The 22,699-nt window shown below is 48.2% G+C and overlaps 1 protein-coding gene across 3 annotated transcripts; it reads left to right on the top strand.

Moving 5' to 3' along the window:
• Positions 1–1,850: 1,850 nt before the first annotated feature.
• LOC137311562 (zinc finger protein 271-like) lies at positions 1,851–22,595 on the top strand. Of its 3 annotated transcripts, XR_010960463.1 has the most exons (4): positions 1,851–2,461; positions 4,130–5,951; positions 16,654–16,686; positions 17,952–22,595. XR_010960463.1 is itself a non-coding variant. In XM_067978692.1 (2 exons), the coding sequence occupies exon 2, from the start codon at positions 4,168–4,170 to the stop codon at positions 5,797–5,799; it is 1,632 nt and encodes a 543-aa protein (XP_067834793.1). In that variant the 5' UTR covers positions 1,851–2,461; positions 4,130–4,167; the 3' UTR covers positions 5,800–10,381. The 3 variants fall into 3 exon arrangements, 1 of the variants encoding a protein (XP_067834793.1); XR_010960462.1 differs by having other exon boundaries at positions 16,654–22,595; XM_067978692.1 differs by lacking the exons at positions 16,654–16,686; positions 17,952–22,595 and having other exon boundaries at positions 4,130–10,381.
• Positions 22,596–22,699: the final 104 nt, after the last annotated feature.

Raw genomic sequence — 22,699 nt, 5'->3', positions numbered from 1 at the left:
CGGGGGGAGGGGGCGGGTTTACCGGGCGGGGAGTGCGGGGGGAGGGGGCGGGTTTACCGGGCGGGGAGAGGGGGCGGGTTTACCGGGCGGGGAGTGCGGGGAGAGGGGGCGGGTTTACCGGGCGGGGAGAGGGGGCGGGTTTACCGGGCGGGGAGTGCGGGGAGAGGGGGCGGGTTTACCGGGCGGGGAGTGCGGGGGGAGGGGGTGGGTTTACCGGGCGGGGAGGGGGCGGGTTTACCGGGCGGGGAGTGCGGGGAGAGGGGGCGGGTTTACCGGGCGGGGAGTGCGGGGGGAGGGGGCGGGTTTACCGGGCGGGGAGGGGGCGGGTTTACCGGGCGGGGAGTGCGGGGAGAGGGGGCGGGTTTACCGGGCGGGGAGTGCGGGGGGAGGGGGTGGGTTTACCGGGCGGGGAGGGGGCGGGTTTACCGGGCGGGGAGTGCGGGGAGAGGGGGCGGGTTTACCGGGCGGGGAGTGCGGGGGGAGGGGGCGGGTTTACCGGGCGGGGAGTGCGGGGGGAGGGGGCGGGTTTACCGGGCGGGGAGTGCGGGGGGAGGGGGCGGGTTTACCGGGCGGGGAGTGCGGGGGGAGGGGGCGGGTTTACCGGGCGGGGAGTGCGGGGGGAGGGGGCGGGTTTACCGGGCGGGGAGTGCGGGGGGAGGGGGCGGGTTTACCGGGCGGGGAGTGCGGGGGGAGGGGGCGGGTTTACCGGGCGGGGAGTGCGGGGGGAGGGGGCGGGTTTACCGGGCGGGGAGTGCGGGGGGAGGGGGCGGGTTTACCGGGCGGGGAGTGCGGGGGGAGGGGGCGGGGAGTGCGGGGGGAGGGGGCGGGGAGTGCGGGGGGAGGGGGCGGGTTTACCGGGCGGGGAGTGCGGGGGGAGGGGGCGGGTTTACCGGGCGGGGAGTGCGGGGGGAGGGGGCGGGTTTACCGGGCGGGGAGTGCGGGGGGAGGGGGCGGGTTTACCGGGCGGGGAGTGCGGGGGGAGGGGGCGGGTTTACCGGGCGGGGAGTGCGGGGGGAGGGGGCGGGTTTACCGGGCGGGGAGTGCGGGGGGAGGGGGCGGGTTTACCGGGCGGGGAGTGCGGGGGGAGGGGGCGGGTTTACCGGGCGGGGAGTGCGGGGGGAGGGGGCGGGGAGTGCGGGGGGAGGGGGCGGGTTTACCGGGCGGGGAGTGCGGGGGGAGGGGGCGGGTTTACCGGGCGGGGAGTGCGGGGGGAGGGGGCGGGTTTACCGGGCGGGGAGGGGGCGGGTTTACCGGGCGGGGAGTGCGGGGAGAGGGGGCGGGTTTACCGGGCGGGGAGTGCGGGGAGAGGGGGCGGGTTTACCGGGCGGGGAGTGCGGGGGGAGGGGGCGGGTTTACCGGGCGGGGAGTGCGGGGAGAGGGGGCGGGTTTACCGGGCGGGGAGTGCGGGGAGAGGGGGCGGGTTTACCGGGCGGGGAGTGCGGGGAGAGGGGGCGGGTTTACCGGGCGGGGAGTGCGGGGGGAGGGGGCGGGTTTACCGGGCGGGGAGTGCGGGGAGAGGGGGCGGGTTTACCGGGCGGGGAGTGCGGGGAGAGGGGGCGGGTTTACCGGGCGGGGAGTGCGGGGGGAGGGGGCGGGTTTACCGGGCGGGGAGTGCGGGGGGAGGGGGCGGGTTTACCGGGCGGGGAGTGCGGGGAGAGGGGGCGGGTTTACCGGGCGGGGAGAGGGGGAGGGTTTACCGGGCGGGGAGTGCGGGGAGAGGGGGCGGGTTTACCGGGCGGGGAGTGCGGGGAGAGGGGGCGGGTTTACTGGGCGGGGAGAGGGGGGAGAGGGGGCGGGTTTACCGGGCGGGGAGTGTGGGGAGAGGGGGCGGGTTTACTGGGCGGGGAGAGGGGGAGGGTTTACTCCTTCTCCCCCACTCTCTGGGCCCTTCTCCCCCACTCCCTGGGCCCTTCTCCCCCACTCTCTGGGCCCTTCTCCTCTCCCTGGGCCCGGGTCCCACCTCACTTAAAAGGGCCACGCGGACCTGAAGTGGGACCCACAGCCGGCGGGATTTAAAAGGGGCTGGAGGTGATGGGTTGATTGGCGCATGCGCTGTTGAGGAGCCGGGCAGTGCCCCTCACTCTTGACCCTGGGAGGGGAGCAGTTGAGGCACAGATTGGGGGAGGGGGGGGGAACTCAACAAGAAGCAGGAGTAAGAGAGATGGGAAACATGTTTGTTGATCATAAGGAAAGGGTCGAGGCTTTCGAGAGGAAAGTGCGGGCACTGACCAGGGTTGGTTGAAGGGAGGGGATCGTTGGGGGCAAGGCTTGGTTTGTGAGTCATCAGAGGCCAGTGAAGTGGCCGGGCTGGTCCCAGACCTCGAGAGCGAATTGTCAGGGATCAGAGCTGGAGGATGGGACAACCAAGGACTGGGTTTGCTGCGAAATGGGGGCAAGTCTTGAGCGAAACCAAGAAAGTGGGGACGTGAATGGAGTAAGATTGGAAAAAATAGATAAAAAGGTGAGGAAGCTGGTTTCACTGGTCAGGGTATTACATTAACAGTCTCTGAAATTGCCCAAGATATTACATTAGCTAACAGGTTGCAGACAGTGTCCAATGAAGCAGATGGATATCAGAAAGAAAGAACTTGCATTGATATAGCGCCTTTTATGACCTCAGGACAAGCCAAAGTGCTTCACAGCCAATTCAGTATTTTTGAAGTGTACCCACTGTTGTAATGTAAAACGTGGCAGCCAATTTACACACACCAAGATTCCACAAACAGAAATATGATAACGACCAGATAATTTGTTTTAGTGATATTGCTTGAGGGTTAAATGTTGGCCAGGACACCGGGGAGAACTCCCCTGCTTTTCTTCGAAATAGTGCCAATGGATAGTTTATGCCCATCTGAGAGGGTAGACAGGGCCTCGGTTTAACCTCACGTCTGATAGTGGAGCGCTCACTCAGTACTGCCCCTCCGACAGTGCGGCACCCCCTCGGTACTGCCCCTCCGACAGTGCGGCACCCCCTCGGTACTGACCCTCCGACAGTGCGGCACCCCCTCGGTACTGCCCCTCCGACAGTGCGGCACCCCCTCGGTACTGCCCCTCCGACAGTGCGGCACCCCCTCGGTACTGCCCCTCCGACAGTGCGGCACCCCCTCGGTCCTGCCCCTCCGACAGTGCGGCACCCCCTCGGTCCTGCCCCTCCGACAGTACGGCACCCCCTCGGTACTGCCCCTCCGACAGTGCGGCACCCCCTCGGTACTGCCCCTCCGACAATGCAGCTGTCCCTCAGTACTGCCCCTCCGACGATGCGGCACTCCCTCAGTACTGCCGCTTCGACTGCAGCGCTCCCTCGGTAATGCCCCTCTGACGGTGCGGCTCCCCCTCGGTGCTGACCCTCCAACAGTGTAGCATGCTATCAAACGTTGGTGGAAGCAGATTCAATAATAACTTTCAAAGGGGAATTGGATAAATACTTGAAGGGGAAAAATTTGCAGGGCTATGGGGAAAGAGCAGGGGACTGGGACTAATTGGAAAGCTGTTTTAAAGATTCGGCAGATGGCCTCCTCCTGTGCTGCAGACCGCAGTGAAAGCCGACCCCTTCCTGAAAGGCAGGCACTTCTTGACTGGGTCTGGAGGGTTTCAGATGATCCAGGAGAGATATGGCAGTGTCAGAAAGATTAATTCGTTGTGAAGCAAGACAATGTATATTCATATAGAACAAAAATGGTATATTCTATTGAATAGAAATATTTTGAGAGGGCAGATGCTTCAGATCCTGTGAATAGGTGAACCACAGGAAACTGGTGTGTCACCTCTGGACAGGGGGTTGAATTCAGCCCAGACTAAATCTGATGTGAAATGGCCGTGGTCATTCCCGAATGGATGGTTTGATCGCTTTGAATGGTTCCTAATTGAGCAGTAGTTGTATAAGCTCAGCGGTCTGGCTCCGAGATGTTACTGGGGTGCTGGTGTGGGTAGCGGCACACTGGTACTGTGTGGGTGCTCTTCTGAACTTGACACCAAGGCCTTTCCTGCACCTGAGGTGGGAGAACCTGGCAAAAGATATTTCCAGCTCTGTTGGTGGCAAATGAAACCTGGCGCCTACACAAAGGGACTCGGGATTTTTGTAGCTCTGGGGTAGGCACAGGATGTTTACTGATTGATTTGATTTGTTCAGTTTTGGTAGACGGAGCCTGCTCAGATACTTTGGAACAAATGGTCACCATGGAAACGCTGAAAGACACTGAAATGTTAACACATGATCGGCCTGGGTCATCGGAAACCTCCAGACCCAGTCAACAAGTGCCTATCTTTCAGGAAGGGGGAGGCTTTCACTGCGGTGTTTGTGGGAAGGGATTCAGGTGGGCCTGCCGATTGGAAGCTCACCTGCGAGTTCATACCGGTGAGAAACCATTTCAATGTAAAGTGTGTCAAAAGGGGCTTTCCACCTCGTCTAAGCTGCTGATACATCAGCGGACTCACACTGGAGAGAAACCGTTCGAGTGCAAAGTGTGCCAAAAGAGATTTTACACATCCTGTGAGCTGACGGTGCATCAGCGAACTCACACCGGAGAGAAACCGTTCGAGTGTAAAGTGTGTAAGAGGAGATTTTATACCTCCAGTCACTTGTTACAGCATCAGCAAACTCACACCGGAGAGAAACCATTCGAATGTACAGTGTGTAAAAAGAGATTACGCACATCCTATAACCTGAAGGTGCATCAGCGAATCCACACGGGCGGAGAGAAGCAGTTTGAATGTGCCCTGTGTGCTAAACGGTTTACTCGATCTCGCTACTTGATTGATCACCAGCGAATCCACACCGGAGAGAAACCATTCAAATGTACAGTGTGCGCAAAGCAGTTTAGGAAGTCTGCTTACTTGGCAGCCCATCAGCGAGTTCACACCGGGGAGAAAGCGTTTGAATGCTCTGTGTGCGCAAAGCACTTTGACTCATCCAGTACCTTGCTACGGCATCAGAGAATCCACACCGGAGAGAAACCATTCGAATGCACAGTGTGTAGAAAGCGATTTGACACGTCCAGCCACTTGATAAACCATCAGCGGACGCACACCGGGGAGAAGCCGTTCAAATGTCCAGTGTGCGCAAAGCACTTCAGCCGATCCAGTCACTTGGTAGATCATCAGCGAATCCACACAGGAGCGAAGCCGTTTGAATGTACAGTGTGCGCAAAGCGCTTTAGCCAGTCCGGTCACTTGACGGTGCACCTGCGAATCCACACCGGGGAGAAGACGTTTGAATGTACCGTGTGCGGCAAGTGGTTTGACTCGTCCAGCCGTTTGATGCAGCACCAGCGGATCCACACCGGGGAGAAGCCGTTTGAATGCACAGTGTGCGCAAAGCGGTTCAGCCAGTCCTGCCACTTGACAGTGCATCAGCGAACTCACACCGGAGAGAAGCCGTTTGAATGCACCGTGTGCACGAAGCGGTTTAACCAGTCGTGTCAGTTGACAATGCATCAGCGAACCCACACCGGAGAGAAGCCGTTTGAATGCACGATGTGTGGGAAGTGCTTCAGCCAGTCCTGCCGCTTGACAGTGCATCAGCGAACTCACACCGGAGAGAAGCCGTTTGAATGCACCGTGTGCACGAAGCGGTTTAACTCTTCCAGCCGTTTGCTGCAGCACCAGCGGATCCACACCGGGGAGAAGCCGTTCGAATGCACGGTATGTGCGAAGCGGTTCAGCCAGTCGTGTCGCTTGACAGCGCATCAGCGAATCCACACCGGGGAGAAGCCATTCAGATGCACCGTGTGCACAAAGCGGTTTAATTCATCCAGTTGTTTGTTGCGACATCAGCAAATCCACACCGGGGAGACCACTTGAATTGTACTGTGTGTGTGAAATGCAATTTGACGTATCTGGTTAGCTGCCACATCAGTGAATTGACACCAGAGGGAAACTGTTGAATGCGCTGGATTCACAACTGTCCCTGTTTCACTGAGATTTGCATAGTGAAACCAACTAAAAACACTAAGGTTTGCAGTAATTTGATGTTTTGAATGGCCTCCTTTGCTGCGGTAACTGTGCCATTGAAGTTGATTATATCACTGCTCACAATCTCAAGGCACCCTATCACACTTTCCCCTCGGTGAATTGCAGAATTTAGTGTCAGCTGAAAACACTATTTCCATAAGGAAGTGTGTAATTATAAAAGATTCAAAGAAATTCTAGCACAGGGTAAGGCCATTCGGCTCATTGTACCCTGCTAGCTCTGTAACGGAGACCTTCTCACTCCAATCCCTCTTCATCTCTTCCAAATATCTATGTTACAAATTCAGGTCTGCTGTTAGATAGTCTCTCGTGCTTATCACTCCTGTATGCGGTCAAGCCTTATGTTTAGGAGTGTGCTCTCGCTGCCCGATACCTAATAATACAGTAGTGTAGCCCACAAGTGTAATATTAATACCCCCTTGTGATCTGAACAAGATATGAGTCTTTTGCAGATGCCTCTCCAATCTTTCTGAAGGGGGGCTGCAAAAACACTTGGGAAAGTGCAAATCGATAAACTGCAAATCGATCACTTGCTGTGAAATAATGCAGTTTAACATAGAGAGCAACAGTTCCAATGGGACTTGCTTCAATCAGTACAATGCATCTTCACGTATTAATATAGAATAACGAACATTCTATGCTTCCTTACAGCAGTGCTTGTCTTGCTTGAGTTAAACCAAATGATTTAATTTCTAACCTTCCGAGTCTCATCGAGAGCCCTCATAGTTTTCCCTTTTAAAAACCTGACTGCCAACATGTGGGCCTTTGTACTGTTGTTTTCTGTCAATTTGGAAGTTGGGGCTTGGTTCCTGACTCCTCCTCATGTCGAGGTGTTAGCCAACAAAGTTGCAAATTAACAAAAAGCCAAACACTGCAGGTGCTGGACATCTGAAACAAGAACAGAAAGTGCTGGAAGCACACAGTGGGTCTGTCAGCATCGGTGGAAAGAACAGAAATGTTAATGTTCTGGGTGCACCTGAAATGTTAACTTTTCCGTTCTCACTGATGCTGAGCGACTTGTGTTTCCAGCATTTTCTGTTTCGTGTTTTAAGCTGCTGATCAAGGCTGCTGCTGCCCATCTACCCATCCCTACCCATTTTGAAACCAGCTTCACGCAAAGCTCAACAGGAAGGGACATTCAACGGGATGGGACAGAGACTGCCCACAGTAAACTGGGCAAGTCTGTTAATGGGTAAAACGAAAAGATCAGGTGTTCAAAAAAGAATTTAACGTGATACAGAACCAATTTATAATCTTAAGGGGCAAGAGCTCCACTGGCCAAAAAAACAGCCATTGACGACAAAAGAGGTAAGGGACAACATAAAACTAAAAGAGAAAGCATACAAAAATGGAAAAAATAGCACAGATCCTGGCGACTGGGAGAGATACAAAGAACAGCAAAGGGTGACAAAACAGATAGTAAGAGCTACAAAAAGGGAGTATGAAAAGAAACTTGCAAGGGATATCAAAATCAAAATAATTTTTACAATTATATTAGGAAAAAGAGGGTGGTCAAGAGCAATGTGGGCCCCTTAAAAATAGATAATGGTGATATTGTAAATGAACATAAGGACATGGCGGACATGTTAAATAATTACGTCAGTACTTATAGAAGAAGATAGCATACCGGACAGCCCGAGGAAACTAATTTTGAATCAGGGACAGGGACTCGCCATGATTAACGGAAGCAAATTAACAGCAATGAAGAAAATAATGGCACTAAAGAGTGACAAATCCCCAGGACCAGATGGTTTCCATCCAGGGTTTTAAAGGAAGTAGGTGAGAACATTGCAGATGCCCGAACCATAATCTTCCAAACTTCTCTCGATTGAGGAACTGTTCCTTTAAATTGGAAAATTGCACATGTCACTCCTCTATTTAAGAAAGGTGAAAGAGGGAAACCAGGGAATTATAAACCAATTAGCCTAACATCTGTTGGGATCCATAATTAAGGATCGAGTGACTGAACACCTTGAAAATTTTCAGCTGATCAGAGAGAGCCATCATGGATTTGTAAAGTGTAGGTCATGCTTGATGAATCTGATTGAATTTTTTGGAGATGACTAAAGTAGTGGACGGGGGAATGTCTACGGATGTTATTCATATGGACTTTCAGAAGGCAATTGATAAAGTCCCTCATAAGAGATTGTTAGCTAAAGTTGAAGCTCATGCAATTGAGTGCAAATTATTGACCTGGTTAGGAAATTGGCTGAGCGGCAGGAGATAGGGAGTAGGGATAATGGGCAGGTACTCAAATAGGCAGGATGTGACTAGTGGTGTCCCACAGGGATCTCTGCTTGGACCTCAACTATTCACTGTACTTATTAATGACTTAGGTGACAGGATAGAGAGCCACATATCCAAGTTTGCCGATGACACAAAGATAGGTAGCATTGTAAGCAGTGTAGATGGAAGCATAAAATTATAGTGATATTAGTAGATTAAGTGAATGGGCAAAACTGTGGCAAGTAGATTTCAATGTCGACAAGTGTGAGGTCATCCACTTTGGACCTAAAAAGGTGAGTACTTTCTAAATGGTGAAAAGCTCGAAACAGTGCGGGTCCAAAGAGACTTAGGGGTCAATATACATAGATCATTAAAATGTCATGGACAGGTACAGAAAATAATCAAAAAGGCTAATGGGATGCTGGCCTTTCTATCTAGAGGACTAGAATACAAGAGGGTAGAAGTTATGCTACAGCTATACAACGCCCTGGTTAGATCACATCTGGAGACTGTTCAGTTCTGGGCACCGCACCTTCGGAAGGATATATTGGCCTTGGAGGGACTGCAGGTAGATAGAGAGAAGCTATTTCTGCTGGTTGGGGAGTCTCGGACTAGGGGACACAGCCTAAAAATCAGAGCCAGGACTTTCAGGAGTGAAGTTAGGAAATACTTCTCCACACAAAGGGTGGTAGAAGTTTGGAACTGTCTTCTGCAGACGGCAGTTGATGCCAGCTCAATTGTTAATTTTAAATCTGAGATTGATCGATTTTTGTTTACCAAAGGTATTCAGGGATATGGGGCTAATGTGTAGCCCTAATTATAAAGGGTGACATAAAGATAGTAGTGAGAAAGGATCTTGGCTCAGAAGATCAGGAAGTGGAATCAGTATGGGTGGAAATTAGAAATAACAAGGGGCAGAAAACACTGTTGGGAGTAGTTTCTAGGCTCCCTAAAAGTAGCAATACTGTTGGACAGAGTATTAATCATGAAATAATGGGAGCTTGTAACAAAGGAAATGTAGACATCATGGGGACTTTAATCTGCATATAGACTGCGTAAATCAAATTGGCAAAGGTAGTTTGGAAGACGAGTTCATGGAATGAATTTGGGACTGTTTCCTAGAGCAATATGTCATGGAACCAACCAGGGAACAGGCTATTTTAGATCTTGTATTATGCAATGAGATAGGGTTAATTAGTAATCGCACAGTAAAAGAACCTCTGGGAAAGAGTGATCATAATATGATACAATTTCACATTCAGTTTGAAAGTAACAAACTTAAGTCAGAAACTAGAGTCTTAAACTTGAATAAAGCCAATTACATAGGTATGAGGGGTGAGTTGTCAAAAGTAGATTGGGAAATTAAATTAAAGGGTTTGCCAGTTGAAAAGTAATGGCAAACATTTAAAGAAATATTTCAATATTACAAATATACATTCGATTGAGAAATAAAAACTCCACGAGAAAAGTGATCCACCCGTGGCAAACTAAAGAAATTAAGGAGAGTATTAGATTGAAAGAAGAGGCCTATAATTTTGCCAAGAAGAGTAATAAGCCTGGGGATTGGGAGAGTTTTAGAAACCAACAAAGGAAGACCAAAAAATTGATAAAAAAGAAGAAAATAGAATATGAACATAAACTAGCAAGAAATATAAAACTGGATTGTAAGAGCTTCTACAAGTATGTAAAAAGGAAGAGTGTAGTAAAAGTAAACTTTTGTCCCTTAGAGGCTGAGACAGGAGAAATTCTAATGGGGAATCAGGAAATGGCAGATGCGTTAAACAAATATTTTGTATCTGTCTTCACAGTAGAAGACACAAAAAGCATACCAAAAATAGTGGTGAACCAAGGGGTAAATGAGAGTGAGGAACTTAAAACAATTAATATCACTAGAGAAAAAGTACTGGACAAACTAATGGGACTAAAAGCTGACAAATCCCCTGGACCTGATGGCTTACATCCTAAGGTTCTAAAAGAGGTGGCTGCAGAGATAGTGAATGGATTGGTTATGATCTTCCAAAATTTTCTGGATTCTGCAATGGTCCCAGTGGACTGGAAGGTGGCAAATGTTACCCCGCTATTCAAGAAGGGAGGGAGAGAGAAAGCAGGGAACTACAGACCAGTTAGCCTGACATTGATCGTCTGGAAAATGATGCAATCCATTATTAAGGAAGCGGTAACAGGGCACTTAGAAAATCATAATATGATTAGGCAGAGTCAACATGGTTTTATGAAAGGGAAATAGTGTTTTTATTATTCGTTTTTTGAGGATGTAACTAGCAGGGTAGATAAAGGGAAATCAGTGGATGTAGTATATTTGGATTTTCAAAAGGCATTCGATAAGGTGCCACATGAAAGGTTGTTACACAAGATAAGGGCTCATGGAGTTGGTGGTAATATATTAGCATGGATAGAGGATTGGTTAATGGACAGAAAACAGAGAATAGGGTTAAACGGGTCATTCTCAGGTTGACAGGCTGTGACTAGTGGGGTGCTGCAAGGATCAGTGCTTGGGCCTCAGCAATTTACAATCTATATTAATGACTTAGATTTAAGGGACCGAGTGTAATGTATCCAAGTTTGCTGATGATACAAAGCTAGGTGGGAAAGCAAGCAGTGAGGAGGACACAGAGCCTACAAAGGGATATAGATGGAATAAGTGAGTGGGCAAGAAGGTGGCAGATGGAGTATAATGTAGGGAAATGTGAGGTTCTTATGTTCTTAAGGCAGGTGTATGGAGTTAGGTCACAGATCAGCCATAACCTCATTGAATGGAGGAACAAGCTTGAGGGGCTTAAATGGCCTACTCCTGTTCCTATGTTCCGAAACGTTACAGTGGGAATGTTTCTTTGGAGCCCCCAAGTTGAGATCAGGACTCTCCTCTTGTTCTCAATCATCATGGGTAATCGATTTAATATTTGGCTTTTTCATACGTGTTCTGCAAATGCCTGTAGCCTTTCTTTTAAAATCTACGTGGATTCACTTTATTTTCGAACCCAACACTCAAAACACAACTCTTTTCCAAATCCTATCTGTGGAAAAATGGTCAAAAAGGGCTGAAATGTGACATGTGACCAGGAATAGACCATTCGGCCCCTCGTGCCTGTTCTGCCATTCTATTAAATCATAGCTGATCTGAATCTCAACTCCATTTACCTGCCTTTTCTCCATAACCCTTGCTATCCTTATCCAATGAAAATCTATTGATCTGAGTCTTGAAAATTTCAATTGACCCCCAGCATCCACAGCCTGTTGGGGGGAGAGAGTCCCAGATTTCCATGCCCCTTTGTGTGAAAAAGTGCTTCCTGATTTCACTCCCGAATGACCTTGCTCGAATTTTAAGATTTTGCTCCCATGTTTTGGCTTCCCTGTATCTACTCTATCGAATATATTATCATTTTTTACACTTCGGTTAGATCACCCCTAAAGCTTCTAAACCCAAGGGAATATAATCCAAGTTTATGCTCTTCTGCCCTCGTAATTTAACCCTGTAAATTCTGATGAGTCTGTGCTGCGCCCCTTCAAGGCCAATATATCCTTCCTGAGGTGCGGTGCCCAAAAACGTCCTATTCCCCATATCAATGTTTTAGAATCTCTGCCCCAGCAGCCACCCCTCGCAAAGCATTCCATATCTTTGGAGAGATCAGAGAAGCTGGGATTGTTCTCCTGAGAGCAGAGAAGGTTAAGGGACATTTAATCCAAGTGTTCAGAGGACACGGATTTAAGATAATTGGCAAAAGAACCAAAGGCAAGATGAGGAGAAATGTTTTTACGCAGTGGGTTGTTAATTATCTGGAATACACTGCCTGAAAGGGCGGTGGAAGCAGATTCAATAGTAACTTTCAACCGGGAATTGGATATATACTTGAAAAACAAAAATTTGCAGGACTGTGGAGAAAGAAAAAGGGAATGAGATTAATTGGATAGCTCTTTCAAAGAGCATGATGGGCTGATTGGCCTCCTTCTGTGCTGTAAGATTCTATGATCTCAATGAAAAGTTTTTTCCAACTTTCCCCTCCCAGTTCACTGACAATCCTGAGCCTATGCACCCCTGTTACTGCCTCACCGACCAGTGTAACCGTCCCTTGTCACTAATCCCCCACAGAACTTTGTAAATCGCTGAGATCTCCCAATAAGAAAAGCCCCAGTTCTTTGAGCTGTTCTTTATAGAGTGTTCAGCATGAATTCACAATCTTCATCTAAGCCTGGCCTGATCTCTCTCTCTCTCTCTCTCTCTCTCTCTCACACACAGGCATCTCATACTTGTCAGTTATTACCTGTGGTTGAATAGATGCCCAGTTTTGACTAATCAGATCACTGCCAGCTGGTGACTGGTTTGTACACGAACACATCATCTCTATTTACTTTGCCAGTATTTAATGTTCTCTGCAGTAATATCCTGGACTATGGAACAGATCCTGTTCTGATTTCTACACCAAGGATTATTTCCACTGGAACAGAAAAGGCTTGGGGGAAGATATAATATAATTTTTAAAAATACTGTGACTAACGAAAGAGCATCTCTCCCACAATTGGGAGATGCTCTTTCAGATGTGATGCGTCCATCCTCTGGAGAGAGACAGAGAAAACAGGCACAGATAAGATAGACACACAGGCACAGATGCTTCTGCTCTCTGGGGAGAAGAGGGACAGGCACAAACAAAAAGAGTCAGACAGATATAATTTTTAGTGATATTTAAAGGAGTCACATTTCACCCCTCTGCAATCAGAAGGGTTTCAGAAGCCAAGAATTTTCAGACAAGCTGGAAGGTTGAGAGAAAGTTGTAAAGAGATTTGAAGCATTCTTTGAAAGCTAGAAGGTGTTTAAAAGCAGAATTTGGAAGTCTTATGGTAGTCTTTAGCTGAGCAGAAGCAAAATAATGCAACATGTACTGCGACAGGTGATGAAGTTCAGTGAAATAGAACAGAATTCTAGCACTGACCAGGTTTTGCTAAAGCTAGAAAACAACTAAAGAAAGATGACAATGACCATGAGGTGGAGCCTGAGCATCACAGAGGAAGGTGGAACTGCCCAATGTCACAGCAGCCACCCTCCTGCAAAAGGACAGGTTGTGTACCTTGTATCCCGAAAGGACAGTCATAACACTGGAAACTGAGCAGTGATGCATTGACTGTGGACTGTAAACTTAACCTTGCCAAATCTATAACTTGTACTGCCACAATGCTGAGATACTGTTGAACCTGTCGTGGTTTGGGTTCTCTGATCTCTTTGCTCTTACTGTAAAGTCTAACTTAACCGTATGATGGTATTAATTGTGTTTTTACAGCTGTTAAACAAGTTTGTGTTAGTTAATTATCCTTGTCTGGTTCAAACTTAGATGACTGATAAATTGGGAGTTAATGTCCATCCAGTGTTGTCCTGCTGTTGATTGATGTGGTTCAGTTAACTAAGAGTTTTTCTCTTTGAAATATTAATCCCCATCATTTTTAAAGCATACTCACATTGCTCATAGCAATCACTCAGTTGTTCATACATTTGCATGTATGTGCTCAATATATCACCATGGAGACCACCGAGAGTCTCTCTCTAAACATATATATATATATATATATATATATAGATAGTGTGTGCATATATTTTTGTATAGTTTCTGTTGTGTGATATATTCATTAATATCAGAACAGGAGCCAAAGGAAGTGGGACCCTAACTGTTTACAGTCCCCTCCATCCTTCTGATACTTCAGTATAGACAATATAGGCTGGCTGTGCATTTCCCTTACATTTTTCTTAACACGTCCAACGTTCACAATCGGGTGGATGTAATAAATCACGTCCTTCTCAGCATCAGAGATTCGACGTCGCACTAACATTCTCAATTCTAAATGGACAGATGTAGGATCATCTTTGTTGGGGGGAGGGTTTCTTGCTCAAGTCAAGTTTCAGAGAAGGGACCTGCCCGTTTTTGGATGTCTTTATAAGTCTACTCCAGTATACCTGGTACAATTTGCCCAAAATCATTAGAGTATAGCTGACGGAATTTTATACTTTGACTCGTCCGTATCCTTTCCAACCAGATTGTGACGTTGGCCATACTGGACTCGGATGGTTTTAGTATTTAATAGATCGACACAGATGCCTCCCTATATTATTTGTTCTAATGATCTGCTCAAGATGTTTACTATCTGTTGTGGATATATAGTAGGTGTACCTGGTCTAAAGGCTATCGGTTGATTACATCTACTTGTTTGTCGGCTACTCTGGCCAGAGTTTTTAAGTCCATAATAGTCTTGATTTCATCCAGAGGCAGACCTATCTGGATATGTTTTGTAAATTTGTCAACCTGACTTTCTAAAGCCTTAACTGATGAGATATTCCAACCAGTCGCTATACCGAATCCTCCAATTTCAAACTAGCCTCATAGGGACCTTTTCCTTACCACTCTCTTCCTCCTCTGGATCATTATGTGGTTCCTTACAGATCAGGGCGCATCTTTTATATCGGTTCAATAGGTTGGCAGATTTCCAGTCCATGATCCAGGTTTGTTCTTTGATCCCGAATTCAAAGAATCCTTGGTCGAATTCTTGAAATTGATTGTTGCCCACTTCCTGTTGCCCAGTTCTCCTCGCACAGTACCTCGAAGTCTGTGCTTCCCTCCCTATTGTAGTATCTTGTCCTATGATTACATTTTGGCAGACCAGTCCAATTGGTACAGCGTATCAGTGCCCATTTTTGTAAATCAGTAACCAATGGTTTTTCCCCATATTGTACATTGTGAATGATAATATCATGATACTCCTGGATCAGGAGTCCATTAGGGGGGCAGATTTTATATCTGGATTATCTCTTACCACTTCGGCATGGTCCTTTTTATAAGGTTTTGTTTGGTCCACATGGAACCACTTACTTTGTCTTTTGGGGTCCTTAGTTCGAACCTTTAGCACTGATGGACCCAATGGGGTCGATTTTGCAATGGTGGTGGGTTGGTGGCGGGGGCGGGGGGTGAAGGTGTCCGAGGCAAACCCACATAAACAAAACTTACCGTTTCCAACACGACCGCATGGTGATTGCTGATGATTGACGTCCACTCCGGGTTGATTGACAGGCCGGCTGCCGTCAGGAGCTGCAGCGCAGGGGGGGGGGGTGGGGGGCTGAGAGAAAAAGAGAGAGAGAGAGACACGTCATCCGGCACTGGAATGGAAGATGGGGGGGAGAGGGGAAGATCGGGGGGGGGGAAAGATCGGGGAAGATCGGGGGGGGGGAAGAGAGGGGAAGATCGGCGGGGGGAAGAGAGTGGAAGATCGGAGGGGGGAAGAGAGTGGAAGATCGGGGGGGGGGGAAGAGAGGGGAAGATCGGGGGGGGGGAAGAGAGGGGAAGATCGGGGGGGGGGGAAGAGAGGGGAAGATCGGGGGGGGGAAGAGAGGGGAAGATCGGGGGGGGGAAGAGAGGGGAAGATCGGGGGGGGGGAAGATCGGGGGGGGGAGATCGGGGGGGAAGAGAGGGGAAGATCGGGGGGGGGAAAGAGAGGGGAAGATCGGGGGGGAAAGAGAGGGGAAGATCGGGGGGGGAAAGAGAGGGGAAGATCGGGGGGGGAAAGAGAGGGGAAGATCGGGGGGGGAAAGAGAGGGGAAGATCGGGGGGGGAAAGAGAGGGGAAGATCGGGAGGAAGAGAGGGGAAGATCGGGGGGGGAAGAGAGGGGAAGATCGGGGGGAAGAGAGGGGAAGATCGGGGGGGGAAGAGAGGGGAAGATCGGTGGGGGGGGAAGAGAGGGGAAGATCGGGGGGGGGGAAGAGAGGGGAAGATCGGGGGGGGAAAGAGAGGGGAAGATCGGGGGGGGGGAAGAGAGGGGAAGATCGGGGGGGGAAAGAGAGGGGAAGTGCGGGGGGGGGAAAGAGAGGGGCAGATCGGGAGGAAGAGAGGGGAAGATCGGGGGGGGAAGAGAGGGGAAGATCGGGGGGGGAGAGGGGAAGATTGTGGGGGGGAAGAGAGGGGAAGATTGGGGGGGGAAGAGAGGGGGAGATCGGGGGGGGGGAAGAGAGGGGAAGTGCGGGGGGGGGAAAGAGAGGGGAAGATCGGGAGGAAGAGAGGGGAAGATCGGGGGGGGAAGAGAGGGGAAGATCGGGGGGGGAGAGGGGAAGATTGTGGGGGGGAAGAGAGGGGAAGATTGGGGGGGGAAGAGAGGGGGAGATCGGGGGGGGGGAAGAGAGGGGAAGATCGTGGGGGGGGGGGAAGAGAGGGGAAGATCGGGGGTGGGAAGAGAGGGGAAGATCGGGGGGGGAAGAGAGGGGAAGATCGGGGGGGAAAGAGAGGGGAAGATCGGGGGGGGAGGGGAAGATTGGGGACGGGACGATCGGGGAGAGGGGAACATCGGGGAGAGGCGGAGATCGGAGAGGGAGACATCGGAGCAGGTTGGAAAGGTAGGTTGATTTTGTGTTTTAACTTCCTTCTGTGGTTTTTGATGTACTTTATTTTGTTTCTTTTTCCCTGATCCTGCACCAGGCATGAATCAGGAGCGGTGGGTAAGCCGCCCAGGTAAGTTAAAAAATCATTACAATCATTTAATCTGTTACAGGTAATGTGCCTTAAGTACCTCAATGAGGTACATTTTGCTCTTTAACGACCATCCCGCCGGCTTTAATTGCTGGCGGAACTTCTGGTTTCGGGTCGCTCACGCGCACACAGGTGCGTCCTTGGGAAACTCAGAAGTTGGTGGGTTGGAGCCGGCTTCCGAACCTGAACGGGATTTCTGCGATTTTCGGAGCCCCCCGTCCCCCAACGCACCCGCAGTTTCCCCCTAAAATTGAGCTAATATCTCTATTACTGTGAACGGTCTTCTCCACTTGGGATACAGTGAGTGGGATGGATTACTGAACCATTTTAACATAACGTCTCACCAACTAGGTACAACTGCTCCATCTGTGTAAGTTCCTGGTTTCTTTTTACTGTATCAGTAAACCTTCCCAATTGGTGGGCAGTCCACTCGTTAATTTACCTGATGACCTTCTTTAGATTAATCTTCAGTTTGATCAACTGCTCGTTTCAGAGAGTCCCGACAACCCCTCGTACATGAGGTGGGAGTCACGTACTTCACCTTGTCTTTAGGGACTCAATCCCCTGGCGGAGGAAGGAGTTGATCTTCTGGCCACCCAGGCTAATGGCCACTTCACATTCCAATTGTTGCTACACGTTTTCTGACAATTATTTTTGAAGTGCAATTTGCTCTTTCCACTGTCCCGGGTGACTGGAGACAGTATGAAATGTGAAGCTGTTGTCTTTATGCCCAACAGATTCATGCATTCACGCATGGCCTCTGCAGTATAATGGGGACCTTGGTCAGTCAATTTCCTTTGGCGAATCCCACTGAGTGCTAACTTGTCCTTTCAGAGCTCCAGCACTTGGGATAGCTTCCACCCATTTTGAAAAGGGGTCCACTACAGTTAAAATATATTTGTTTCATCTTGCGGTTGTGGTTAAAGGCTCTATTCAATCAATCATGATCCCTTTTTTAGTAGGGTCACTGGGGTGGGGGCTTTGTTTTGTAGTGGTCGGGTTTATGTGGGTGCATGTGAGACGTTGGTTATAACGTATTGTTACATCCTTCGTCATTTCTGGTCAGCCGTGGCTCAGTTGGGAGCACTCTCACCTCAGAGTCAGAAGGGTGTGGGTTCAAGTCCCACTCCAGAGACTTGAGCACAAAACCTAGGCTAATGCTTCAGGGGTACTGAGGGAGTGCTACACTGTCGGAGGTGCTGCTCTTTGGATGAGACATTGAACCGAGGCCCTGTCTGCTCTTTCAGGTGGAGGTAAGAGATCCCAAGGCATTATTGAAGAAGAGCAGGGGAGTCCTGGCCAATATTTATCCCTCAACCAATACCTAAAACAGTTATCTGGTCATTATCACACTGCTGTTTTTGGGACCTTGCTGTGCGCAAATTGGCTGCCACGTTTTCTACATTACAGCAGTGACGACACTTCAAAGGCACTTCATTGCTGGTGAAGTGCTTTGGGACATCCTGAGGTTGTGAAAGGCGCTATATAAAATGCAAGTTTTTCTTTTAACAGCCAAAGTCTTTTACCCTCTGTGTGGTTTTCATTATTGTGTCCAGCTGTTGAGACACTGTGTGCCATGTACAGTAATATGGCCCAACTCATGAAGCCTCCTTTCAATACTGGAGAATGGGGTGTATGGAGCACAATTTCTTCTACTGTCAACTTATTTAAATGTGGATGAAATTTTGGGTGGATATGTGGTTGTGGTTCCCTCCAGAAACCCATTCAGTGATCAGATTTCGGTATTTTATGCCTGCAATTATTGAATATGTGGTATCTCTTGTTCTGTTGTCTTTTTCTCCCCTTTTGCTCATGTCACAGCAGATACTGGTATTGGGGAAGGTGCTTCCTAAATCTGCCTCCCTTGGGCACGGTGATGTACTAACAGATCCAGTCAATCGTTCCTGGATTTATCAGACCCTGGAGTGTGGAAGTGTCCCTTTTAATACTAATAGCAATCAGGGCATTATTTCCGAAGCAAAAAATGTATTGAAACAAGTGGGCATAATGGACTGGCTTCCCATCAGAGGAAGTGAAATCATTAATAACCCAGTTTCTCCCTGTTTGGTTTAACAAATTGCACAAAAAAGGAAGAGTCAATAAACAGGAGACACCGCAATGGGGGCACCAGGCAGGAAATTAAAGGGCTTCAAGAGCAGCGGCTACGGCTGCACCTTTGCCATATTGGACAGAATGGGCCCTAACACCATGAGGAGGGAGGGACAGATACTATACTTACACCCGAATACTGTACTCCTCCAGAGTAAAATGGTGTACCATCGGTATATACAAAAAGAAGGGCTTTGGGCGCCTTCCTTCCATGGTATAAAGGGTACAGAGGCCGGTGGGGAAGAGATGTCACACCGGCAGCATCTCTAATAGCACAGCCAGACTTGACTGACCGCAGTTGGTTTGGTTGGAACACTATGGATGTCCGGATCCTGGAGCGATTGAGCCCAGTTTGATGCTCAACCTTCTTGTAGGCGTTGGACAATTAACAGACAAAGTGGGCCGGTGTGAAGAGTGTAGATCAGTTCTGTTAAACCCTGTAATAGGCGCAAAATAGTGGACAGCCCAGGTTGTGGCTCGGACGCGAAGCTCACGTAGCAGAAAACGGTGGTTCTGCTGATGTCAGGACATGGCTAGGATAAGCAACGGCCCAACGGAGTCCTTGTACCCTCTGGAATAAGGCAGTGGATATCGCAGAAGAGGAGCACGAGACTTCTGAACGAAATGGGCATGTGGGATCTGTGGAATCCAGTCAGAGTCAGTGCCTCTTTAAGAAAGAAGGTGTCTTGTCTGGCTGCAGTCCATTCCCACCGTTGATCCTTTTCTTTAGAAGAAAGTACAATGGTTTTGTGATATCTGCAAATTTAGGTATGAACTGTCGGGGAGAATCCGAAAAGCCCTCAAAATGCCCCGAGTATTTTTTAGGTCATGGGGTGGGGGTAACCTTAATATATCATTCACTCGGTCTGGGACCAGGCATCCAACCTGTGCGGAAACATTGTGGGCGGGAATAGGTGCTGAATGGGTTAAAAATGGCTCTTTGACAGGCTGAGTTTTAGCCCAGCTTGTGACGGTGCTGTGAATAAGTGTGGTAACACTTGGAGATGTTGCACTGGCATCTCTGTACAAGCAAGTCGTCAACATAAAACAGAACTTGAGGCTCTCACTGTAAGGGTTCGAAAGTAGATTCCGTAAATTAGTGAAACTAATTAGTCAAGTTGTTTATATACACTTAACATTTTTTGAGGCGGTAACAAGGAGGGTCGCTGAGGATAGTGTGTTTGATGTAGTCTACGTGGATTTTAGTGAGGCCTTTCACAAGGTCCCACATGGCAGACTGGTCAAAAAAGTACAAGCCCTTGGGATCCAAGGGAAAGTGGCAAGTTGGATCCAAAATTGGCAGGAAACAAAGGGTAATAGTCGAAGGGTGTTTTTGCGACTGGAAGGCTGTTTCCAGTTGGGTTCCGCAGGGCTCAGTACTCGGTCCCTTGCTTTTTGTAATGTATATTAATGATTTGGACTTAAATGTAGGGGGCATGATTAAGAAGTTTGCAGATGATACAAAAATTGGCCATTTGGTTGATAGTGAGGAGGAAAGCTGCAGACTGCAGGAAGATTTCAATGGACTGGTCAGGTGGGAAGAAAAGTGGCAAATGGAATTCAATCCCGAGAAGTGTGAGGTAATGTATTTGGGGAGGGCAAACAAGGCAAGGGAGTACACAATAAATGGGAGGATACTGAGAGGTGTAGAGGAAGTGAGGGACCTTGGAGTGCATGTCCACAGATCGCTGAAGGTAGCAGGACAGGTAGATAATGTGGTTAGGAAGGCATATTGAATACTTTCCTTTATTAACTGAGGCATAGAATATAAGAGCAGGGAGGTTATGCTAGAACTGTATAAAATACTAGTTAGGCCACAGCTTGAGTACTGTGTACAGTTCTGGTCACCACATTACAGGAAAGATGTAATTGCACCAGGGAAGGTGCAGAGGCGATTTACAAGGATGTTGCCAAGACTGGAGAATTTTAGCTACGAGGAAAGATTGGATAGGTTGGGGTCGTTTTCTTTGGAACAGAGGAGGCTGAGGGGAGATTTAAGGAGGTGTATAAAATTATGAGCGGCCCAGATAGAGTGGATAGGAAGGACCTATTTCCCTTAGCAGAGAGGTCAATAACCAGGGGCACAGATTTAAAGTAATTGGTAGAAGGATTAGAGGGGAGCTGAGGGAAATCTTTTTCACCCAGAGGGTGGTCGGGGTCTGGAACTCACTGCCTGAACAGGTGGTGGAGGCAGAAACCCTCAACTCATTTAAAAAGTACCTGGATGTGCACCTGAAGTGCTGTGACCTTCAAGGCTGCAGACCAAGTGCTGGAAAGTGGGATTAGGCTGGGTGGCTCGTTTTCGGCCGGCACGGACAAGATGGGCCGAATGGCCTCCTTCTGTGCCGTAAATTTTCTCTGATTCTATGAACATAAGCCCTGAAACTTAAAACTAATAGTAATAAATGCAAGCATAATTTCTTTACGCTGAGAACTGTAACGAGCAAGATTTTTACTTGGTAAATATTGAAGCAGAGTTGAAGATCTGATCTTAGATTCTCAATGACTGGAAGAAACAGTAGAACCATGCTGCCCCCTGCTTTTCCAATGGTTTTACGGTGGTTTCATGCACATTGTGGATTTGTGAAAACTGCTGCAATCAGCTTAATATAAAATAAATTTCCACAAAGATCATGATGCAATTAAAATGTCACAGGTACGATTTGCCCAATCAAGTGCATATGAATTCTATCCAAATAAACTTCAGCTTAATTGGATCTAGGTTAATCCTCTTTAATTTTAACTAAACGGACAATTTTTAAACAGTTAAGACACACAAGTTTTTTTTTATTACCCCAATTACTAGTTTCACAGAGATGTTTAACTGAGTATATTACTTATTTACTGGTATCGTTGCTATCTTAAGTGACCACAGCACATTGTATAACTGTATAAGTTCTCAAAATTGAAGTTTTAAAAAAAAACCACCTCAATTGCATCCTCAAGAAATGCAAACCAGATAAAATATACAGGAACCATTAGTTGATCAGCTACATTATCACTGTCGCTACCCATCATGTTTTTGTAGCCTGTGTAGCACAATTCTGTTGATGTAAATACTTTCAATTTTTGCTCGTGCATCTCAGTAAAATGAAAGGTAGTATTTTCTTGGATCTGACTTTGAGTATAGAAGATTGAGGGATGATCTACTTAAGGTGTTTAAGATGATTGAAGGATTTGATAGGTAGAAAGAAACTATTTCCTCTGGTGGGAGAGTTCAGTATCGGGGGGGACATAACCTTAAAATTAGAGCTAGGCCGTTCAGGGGTGATGTCAGAAATCACTTCTTCACACACAGGTTAATTGAAATCTGGAACTCTCTCCCCCAAAAAACTGCTGAGTCTGGGGGTCAATTGAAAATGTCAAAACTGAGATTGATCGATTTTTGTTCGGCGAGGGTATTAAGGGTTACGGAACCAAGGCGGGTAGATGGAGTTGAGATACAGATCAGCCATGATCCAATTGAATGGCGGAACAGGCTCGAGGGGCTGAATGGCCTCCTCCTGTTCCTAAGTGCAATTTAACCAGTTTTTATTTTCTCCTTCCAACTTATCATTGTTCAAATTTGTTTTTACTAACTGTTACTCCAATTCTACCTTTTCCTGTGTAAGATCATTTGTCCTTTTTTTTCACTCCTCGATTTCATTTTGTAACCTCTGTTGCTCTCTACCACAAACAGTCTCACACTGATTATTTTCTTCTTGTAACACAATTGCTTGTGTTTTTGTTTCTTTCACCGACGTCCTCCTTTATGTTGTTCAATAAAAAAAAATGAATTCTGAGTTTTCCGTCTCCTTTCTTGGATCTAATAAATCTCCCAGACCTTGTTATTTCTCTAGAGTTCACTTATTTCTTGCCCATGGGACATCTTGTCCCATTGTTTTTT

This window comes from Heptranchias perlo, unplaced genomic scaffold (genome assembly GCF_035084215.1).
Source record: "Heptranchias perlo isolate sHepPer1 unplaced genomic scaffold, sHepPer1.hap1 HAP1_SCAFFOLD_358, whole genome shotgun sequence".
In the NCBI taxonomy this organism is placed as follows: Eukaryota; Metazoa; Chordata; class Chondrichthyes; order Hexanchiformes; family Hexanchidae; genus Heptranchias; species Heptranchias perlo.
This window is presented reverse-complemented; position numbering and strand designations above follow the sequence as displayed.

Coding starts and splice junctions, on each gene's coding strand:
- LOC137311562 (XM_067978692.1), top strand. CDS start 4,168: ATGGTCACCATGGAAACGCTGAAAGACACTGAAATGTTAACACATGAT.